Source organism: Mesitornis unicolor, unplaced genomic scaffold (assembly GCF_000695765.1).
Source record: "Mesitornis unicolor isolate BGI_N332 unplaced genomic scaffold, ASM69576v1 scaffold41624, whole genome shotgun sequence".
In the NCBI taxonomy this organism is placed as follows: Eukaryota; Metazoa; Chordata; class Aves; order Mesitornithiformes; family Mesitornithidae; genus Mesitornis; species Mesitornis unicolor.
In genome coordinates this window covers 14,965-24,042 of record NW_010178792.1, presented here as the reverse complement: position 1 = coordinate 24,042, position 9,078 = coordinate 14,965, and the positions used below count along the sequence as shown (strand labels likewise).

Genomic DNA, 9,078 nt, shown 5'->3' with positions numbered 1-9,078 from the left:
TTCCCTAAGCAGATTGCCATGCTGAATTTTCTCAGTTGGAAGAGGCAGCAGCTTCCAAGGACAGCATTAATTTTTTAATGCATCTGCAGCTACTAGAAGTTGTTTTACAAAGAAATAACTGTCCAAGCCCTTCTCTAAGAATGAAGAAATTGGCAAATAAACTTTAATTCACTTCTCTTATGTGTTCATTTCATATAATACAGATCTGTGATTATACCTATGTTTTCAAGCCATACCCTTCACCACCTTTCCAAGAAGATTTTCTCTCTGAAACAATTCAACTGTCAGTTCAAATATAGCTGTATTTTGGGCAACTCAGAGGGAGAGGCTATTTTCCAACAACTACATATAATATTAGGCCCTCTAATTATAAAACCTTATCATATTCATAGAAAATATACAGACAACAATAGTTTCAAAAATGTATTAATAATGACATGAAGTCAGATGGAAAATGCAAGTCAAGAATGAGATCTGAACACATACTTTTGCATTAATCCTAGCAGATGCTGAAATTTCACACCTCTTTAGTCAAAGTTACAGGAACAGCTTTTAGATACCTGCTTTCAATATGTTCATATATGCTCATATATAGCTTCCTTCTGCACTTTTCAAGTTAATGTGAGATTTATTTTCCCAAATAATATTAATGGTAGGTCAAACCTCCTGAAAATCATCAGCCCAGATCTGGCAATCACTTCCGTATCAGCAAATGATACCCATCCTTTCACACAGTGGTTCTGTTTTAGAACATCCTATGCAACCCTACCAAAACAGATTTACAGGTTACATTGCATCACACTGCCTGATGCTGGAAGTGAAATGATGGAAGTGATGCTGGAAGTTGAGCCTGCAACTGGAACACATGCTATTGATCCACAGTCAAAAACAGAGCTCAGACACCCAGAGCTATGCTGATTTCACATTATTAAAGAGTAATTATACTGGAGTTTCACAGGCAACTGTCAATGTATAGGTAAAACAGATCTGTTCAGTAAAGAAACTATAATATTGTATGTGAGCCAAAATACTTGTGTTTGAAATAAATTACAGAGATATGTAAAAATATTTTTTACAAAACTTAAGGCAAGGAATTCCCAGCAAGGAGCTCTCCCCGAATAATGGCTAAATTGAACCTTTAATCCTCCAGTGCTATCATTTAAGATACCATAGTCATTCGAGTAATCAGCTTACCTGGGATTAGAACAAGGTACTCTCTGAGTATTCACATTGTCACACAAAGGTTCCCCTCCATGGTAGATACCTGTTCTAACATAGATCTGAAAACAACGTTGATATTAGTACTGTCTTTGAAATGTTACTATAAACATTTTTTTCACTGCTATCAACATATACTATGATTACAAGACATTACCCTTTCATTTTCATCAAGTAAAAACAGTAACAAACCTGAAAATCAAACAGCCCCACCACTCCTCCACCCAAATTCATTCATGCTCTGTAAGGTATGAAGCATATAAGTGTATCCTTCTAGAAAATTATTGCAAAACTACTTCTTAAAAAAACCCAATAATAAACTTGAAATGAACACTAAAATAAAACCAACCCAAAACAACCTGGAATTTATTCTCAATTCTTACTGGGCCAAGGTATAGTGAAAGAAAAGACTGAACAAATTCCAAGACAGCTAGAGCCAGGCTTGTAGTCCAATTTCAATGGGACTGAACCCTACTTACCTTTTCTCCTTGATCTCCCCATACCTCCCTTTTCAAAGGCAAAGATAATAATTATTTATAAAATAGATAACCAGTTTTGTTCTTCTATTCATTAGAATCTTCTATCCATTTCATATTCTATTCATTGAACTATGCAAACTGAGTCCTGCTTCTATCAGGCAGAACATTTAGCTAAATACCACAGCTCATACTTTTTAAGTAGCATACACACGTTTTCAGATGCTAAAACATGGATGTATTTTTTAGAACTGAGTATTTAGATTTAAATAACAAAGTGGTCTAATTTTCTAACATGTCAAAATATATCTCTTTTTTACTGTAAGCACAGAACAGAAAACTCAGGAGGAAAACCATATGCTGCTGAAAACCACATAAGCATTTGCCTTACCTTGTCAATGTCTCTAATGTTCACATTTACATAGGTTGCACAGAGGATTCTTATTCTGAGAGCACTATTTATAGTCCAAAGCGATTTGGCTGTGGCTTCTCCATTCATGTAGGGTGTAGCTGTAGAGATACGCCTGGAATAAGATGGCATTGTAAAGGTGTCCAGTGGCAGCTGGGTATACAGGCTTTCCTTAGCCATCAGCATCAGATTGGGCATGCGACCAAGCATTATACAGCTTCTTATGTACTGCAAGAAAACAAAACCAAAATTCAGTGTGTTTTCAAAGTGTACACTCTTGGTAATCTATACCTAAAATTATTCAGGAAAATACAAAAGTAAAAAGCATCTTCAAAGAGCTTATTGCTGTCCTTCTATGTACATCCTTTACAGTATTTATAACACCCAACAGTCGAAATATGTTGCTGGGTAGGATCGCACAGCAGTGCTTCATACAGGTTTTGAGATACAACATCTACAAGAGTGGAAGGTCAAACTGAAGATAGAGAATAGAGCCAACAAAACGACAAGTCAGGTTTCTTGTAGTGCTCCTTAGGTCTGGTGCAGTGTGGCACAAAGCAGACTGCTTCCAGATTAGAGTTTTTCCTGGATTAGAGCTGCTCCTGGAAGCAGCTGAAGTGCTTTTGCAAAGCATGCTGCTGTACTGGTTTGCTGTGCACGCCTAGCGCAGGCGACTGACACTTTTAGTCACAGGCAGAGCACATGACAACTGGCAGGCATGCTCACTTCTGGTTCAGTTGTGTGTATTACCTTACCCTCAGCACTGATCCTGACAGGCTCTAGCGGTAAGGCTGTATGGTGTCCATGCAGGACTGAGTGCTGAGAGCATTTAGGCTGGCAACAGTACCAAAACACAATGCGTTAAGGCAGGTCCAGCTCTGGAGTGTAATTAGCAAGCTCTTTTGTGGCACAGCAAAGGCTTCAGATACTTCTGAAGAAACCACGTTAGATCAAATAGGTCTAGTGTTTGATCTCAAGATGACTGTGCAAAATTATTCATGTATGCCTGCACTTGCTCCCCAGCTCCCATAGAACAGAGCTGCTTTTCCCATTATTCAAGGTCTCCCGGCCCCCTTCTCTCTCCCATTCCTCTGGAGAGCAGACCGTCAACCATTTTAGCCAAAGGAATGGAAGTGTTTATTACAACAATACATTCCTCCAAGAGGAAGCAGCAGCAGTCTGGCAGGAAATCTACAGGGTAACATTGTCTGCTCCAGAGAGGGCTGCTCAGATGCTCTTCCATCAGCAGCTGTCTCACACTCACGGCACTAACAAAACCCAGGCAATGAAGGACAGACAGCCACAAGGAAGATTTAACAACAATTTGTGTGGCACTGGAAGATGATCACTCCATTAAGAAGATAAATTTTATTATGTAAATAACAGGAAAACAAACAGTTTGTTTACATTTTTTTTCCGCCCCTAAAGGCGGAAGGGACAAAATTCGCAGTAGCGATGGTTGCTGCATAATTTAACATCCCACTGAATTTCCTTTTGCATTAGATCAAACCCACTCAAGTATAACTCACCTCTTGGCATCAGAAATCAAGGATGTTTCTGAAAGCACCTACCACTGATCTATCACTAATGTTAGAGGAAAACCATTCAAAGAAAAAAGATTATACTAGTGATACAAATTCTAGTTTAAATTACTTTTTCCTCCCCTCCCTCTTTTCTGAAGCACAAATAGCAACAAATATGCACACTACACTCATGCATTAGCCAATTAAAGACACATTTTTGCTTTCTACGTTTTGAATTAATTTAATGACAAAGCAAGCCAGTCACTTGATTGATCACTTTTCTCCCTCAAAAATCTGGATTATTTTAGTGTACTTCAAAATAAATCTGTTACGCTACTCACCTTATACTGGCTCAGTGGATGTTTTTCTAGCAAGTATTCATCACAGCCACACACTTTTAAAATATATTTCCCCTGGTACTCCAAGACGCAAAGTTTCAGTTGTTCAGATGACAGTAACATACTTCGGGTTTTCTTCCTAATTGCTTCAGCGATAACTTGCTCAGGCACACAGTCATGATTGATTTTTAAGGTATATTTCTGCTTGTCATTGTTTGGTGAGACTATTACCCATATCACCACTATAATTTGCCCTAGAATAAATGTAAGATAATGTTAAGCCTATCGTTTTCAAAACAGTTTCAAAAAACAAACAAAAATAAGGTATGCACACAAGATTCATAGCCCAAACTGACAGAGGGTTTCAACTTTAAAGAACTACGTGAGCTCAGTTCATTTTTGACCCTAGCATAAATTCAAACTTTTACCTCTTGAGGTCAAGAATATTTTTGTTAACTGAATACTGATTATTTAGCCTTCAAGAAAACAGCAGCAACTGTTTGAGGACTGCAAGATAACTCAGTGATTCAGCACCACTTAATTCTAGATTTCTGAATGTCAGAGAAAAGGAAAATGCAACACCAACAAGCTGTTTCTGCACATTAAAAAATGGCTATTTTTAATCACCCATATATATACTAAGTTATATTTCAAGATTTAGTTATTACAATAGCAAAAATGTAAGTGTTGCCTTCCTTTGGAATCTACACTCTATCAAAAGAGTTATTCTAAATAGCTTATGGTATAAGGTACAAAAAACAGTAATTTACCTAAGTTACCGGCTGGACTCTTTGATTTCAATCACTGAAAAAAACCATTATGTTTCTGCTGTAAATATTTCTCTTACCTTTGTCTAGTTTGTTGTATATGTGTTTGGGTAGCTCAGCTGAAGACTCTACATTTGGAGGACAGACGTATAATGCTCTACTATGCGGTGCATTGGCATCTCGAAGATCCACTGCTTCTTTACAAACATTAAGAATATTTCTTCTGAAGTCTTGTACTTCTGGATCCTTAACCATGTCAAACTCACAGACAGGCATGCCAATAGCAAAACCTACAGTGTTGAAGAAGCATGAGGAAATAATTGTAACTGATAGTTAAAGCTAGAAATTCCTTCTATCACTCACAGAAATAGCATGCTTTAAACAAACACAACCAAACATATTTGAGTTAACCATTGGCTTCTACTTGTATACGTAATTGTTTATACTGTATTGTTGCAAGAGCAACTCAATTCTGAAGTAAAGTGCACTTGGCAGGCACAAAAAAGGTGAAGACAGGTGTACAGACACTGAAGATGCGGGAAGCCTTACACCACCACTCTCACAGCTGACAGTCCTCCTGGAGAAAAAGGACCAATAAACCTCCTTGGAAGGCAGCACAAAGTTTTCTAAGTGGACCAGTGGAACTGATGTCTGATCATCAATCATGGCAGGATTATTGATAGCTAGGACCATGATCAACTTCGCTTACAATGACAGCTATTCCATTTTTTTAAATGGACTACGCTATTTAAAAAAGTGACAAGCACTCCAAGAGATACTGAACTTGGCTCTTTGGCAAGAAGTCATGTCATAGGAGTCCATTTCTCTCAAGTCCTCTGTCTCAGATGCAATTCCATTTACCTTAATGAGATTACATATATAAATAATTACTTATGCATGACCGTTCAAATTGAAACTTTCCACTGTCCCATTGCATGGTCAGCTAAAACCACTGTTCTCCCTACATCTTGAACAGGTTCATCTTTACAAAACAGTTTACTTATGATGCATTCATAGCAATTAAATAATTTAACACTTAGGAACACCCCAGAACAAGTCTTTCCAGTTGACAAGTCTCTACCTCCGCAACATACACCTGTTAGCAACTAAAACGGAGTAAGTATGCTTGCACTGCCTGAATTTAGGTATCTAACCTAGATGCTGAAATATACGCTAGTGTCCATGTGCTTTCTCAATGGATCATGGAAAATGATAAGCAGAGGTGATTCAGAGCATCACAATTTGTCTCCCCTCTGCCACTCCAACTTCAGGAGTTTTTGTTTCCCTCTCCATGCTCTTTTTGAAAGAAAGGGTGGGGGAAAACACCTGGTTTCTGAAATTTACTTTCTAAGCAAGACAGAGCAGTATTAAAAAGTGTGTTATCAAAAATGTGATGTAAGATTTGTAATTAAATCCAGAATTTACAATTCTGCAAACTTCAAAACAAATTAAGATTGACTTCACAAGCAACAGGCTTTGGTCTGGAACCTGCTAGTAAGAGACAAGCAAAAAATATCCTAACCCACGTACAACTACAAATACGTACAAAGCAAAGACTTCACATGTCAATGAAACAGAACAGAAAAAGGTTTAATTTGCAGTTTACAAATGTCAGCTTTACTGTGAGCAGCATCTTTGGGCATTTGATGCAACAACTGACAGTTATGAAATGCAAACTTTGACAGATACAGGTGACAAACACAACCCATTTCTATTCTTTAGTTCATATTTTGAAGAGGAGAAGCCAGATAAACAAATTAGCTATGTTTAAATAAAGATAAATCTCACCTATTTCTCTATTAAGAATCTTTTCTTCTCTGTTACCTACTGGTTCAATGACTTTTAGAAAAGGCTGAAATAATCGCAGGTCACAAAGTCTCCGCGTTTCATCAAAAAATTCTTCTCTTTCTGCTTCTTGTGTAACACTTACAAAAATGTAAGAAGATTCATCTTGAAGGAGCTGATAGAGAGGGTATTTTCTTGCTTCTTTAAAGAGTTCATGTTTAATAGTCAGTAAGGTGGCCTCACGGAGACATTCCAGAGTCACTATCATTCCATTCGGGAGAAGACACTCCACAAGGATCCTCGGTGGCATCAAGTGGATGCCCCATAGTTCACCAGATGATGGACGTGGAGGCATTTTTAAGTCTTTAGATAACTTTGAAGTTTCTCAAGCAGTGATTTGTATGAGTAAACCTAAGTAAAAATCAGACATGTAAATGTTAATTCAAAATACAAACATCACAAGGAATTTCAGATAAAATTGTTGAAACACCACTTGTAACTGTAGATGAATATTCATGGCTATATTTTACATTCATAAAAAAGAAAAAGACTTGATAAAACCGACGTCTAAGGAACTTGTATTTGATTTAAATATCTACTAAAATAAAACAGTTAATAGCAGAATCACACTAGTTCAAAAAAACATCAATACACGTATGGTCTTAAAAAACCAGAAGTTTATAGTTTATGATTAGTACACTGAAACAGAATGCAGGATAAAAATATCTAAACATTCAAATTATTATTACAGGAGTTTTAAGTAAATCTCAAACCCAGTTCTTTACATTTTTAATTTTGAAAGATAAACATATTATAATTTGGGTGAGATACAAACCATTAGATCTGCTCTGTTTAGCCAAATCAATGCTTTGATTTCTTATTCTTAACTTTTTCTCATCCCAAACCTCTTAAATACTCAAACACTACTAACTTAATAGTTCTAGGTATTTACTAAAACTTCTAAACTTGATTTTAAGAATCCATGTACACACAAAACTCGGCCTTAGCTCTTTTAGATCAGTATAAGCTACTTACACCAGCAACCACCACTTTTTTCCATGAATGAGACAGAAGCACTGAGCTCCATTAACATTTTTTGCTTGGACTTGGTTTATTTCGGATCAGTTCCCTGTTGTGGTTCCCTCTGGCAGCCTCATGAATGTCTCTGCCAAGGCAAAGGAAAGGAGGGCAATGCGTGTCCCCACCAGCAGCGTTGCCTTATGCCAGCTTAGAGAAGGCACACGAAAAACTGCATCTGGGCAGAGCAGAGATGTCTCCTAGCCCAGCAGCCATGAACAGATGCCAAACAAAGAGCAGAAGAACTAGGCAGGCACACAGTGATATTTCATCAATAAACTCTCCTAATCACTACCTATTTTTAATTTCCTTAGCCAGGGGCAACGTTTATGTATTTATGAAAGAAATCCATCAAGAACTATTTTGTCCAGAAAGTTTTCACACACAAAATGTTGGCATCCTGCGACAAGAGCAAAGAACATTCCACGCTGCAAAAATCTGCTGTTCTTTGTTCTGATGCCTGCTACTTTCACCTGATACCTTAAATTTCTTGTAATGAAACAAAGTTCCTTATCCTTGCATTCACTGCTCTTAATTTTACAGATACACATCAAGTCCTTTCCACTTCCATAACAGTCCCAGATTATTCACTCCTTCTCTGCCCAAAAGTAATTCTATATTTTCGTTAATCCTTGTTACCTTCTCTGTATCTCTTCCACATTTACCATACCCTTTTTGCAATGTAGGGGGGACACAATCGTATCTGCACACCACATTCAAAGTCCAAACTGAGCACATGTTTACATAGTGGCGTAATATTTTCTATTGCTTTTCTAATAAGTTCTAATAAGTTGCTTTTCCGACTGTCACAAAGCAGCGAGACGTTTTCCCTGAACTCACTGCGGAACAGCAAGTCACTGGAAAGGCCACTGTACATTATGCAAATCTCGAAGAGTGCATTACTTACGCTTAGCCCACAATTTCATTAACTTCAGCATCTACATTATAAGAGAGGGTGATATCAACAGACACCTAAAGAGCAGTCCATCATCCATCATGCCTTCTCCGTCAACCAAGCGTCCTGACGGCACAGGGCGAGGGTAACTACTCGAAAGCTATTCTTAGTCTCCTTTTAAGTCAAAAACCCTCTTCGGGCTGCTCCTCTATCTTAGTTTCTTAATTACAGAAAGGAGGGCAAAACCTAAACCAACTGCTTCACACCTCTTCTGTTTCATCAGCTTTTTTAAAGCTCCAGCTGACTGCTATGCTTTCCCTTTGCTTAATATACATGTATAGATATTTATAAATTTTACGCACATACAAATATATATAAAATTATAAATATATTTAAAATATCTATATGTAAAAAAAATCATTACAGTGGTTTCTGCACTTCTATGCCTTGGTACTTATTTTCTGAAAAGTTTTCTTCCAAGTACATCCAGTACCTGCCTTTTCCACACTTCAGTTCTTAAAAAGGAGCATTAGAACGAAAACGTTGTTTTCCCAAATCCATTCCTTCCTAAGCAACTCTGAGTAGCATTA

The 9,078-nt window shown here is 37.4% G+C and overlaps 1 protein-coding gene across 1 annotated transcript in view; it reads right to left on the bottom strand.

The window, feature by feature from the left end:
- Window positions 1–6,926, bottom strand: part of PIK3CA (phosphatidylinositol-4,5-bisphosphate 3-kinase, catalytic subunit alpha) — a gene marked incomplete at its 3' end in the record, with an annotated part of 17,464 nt that extends 10,538 nt beyond the window's left edge. The window contains exons 1-5 of the mRNA XM_010182570.1: window positions 6,520–6,926; window positions 4,812–5,021; window positions 3,968–4,218; window positions 2,086–2,331; window positions 1,195–1,280 (exon numbers count right to left, since the gene is read on the bottom strand). Of these exons, the coding sequence (XP_010180872.1) occupies window positions 1,195–1,280; window positions 2,086–2,331; window positions 3,968–4,218; window positions 4,812–5,021; window positions 6,520–6,871 (1,145 nt within the window). The remainder of the gene's footprint in view (window positions 1–1,194; window positions 1,281–2,085; window positions 2,332–3,967; window positions 4,219–4,811; window positions 5,022–6,519) is intronic.
- Between the last annotated feature and the right edge of the window lie 2,152 nt (window positions 6,927–9,078).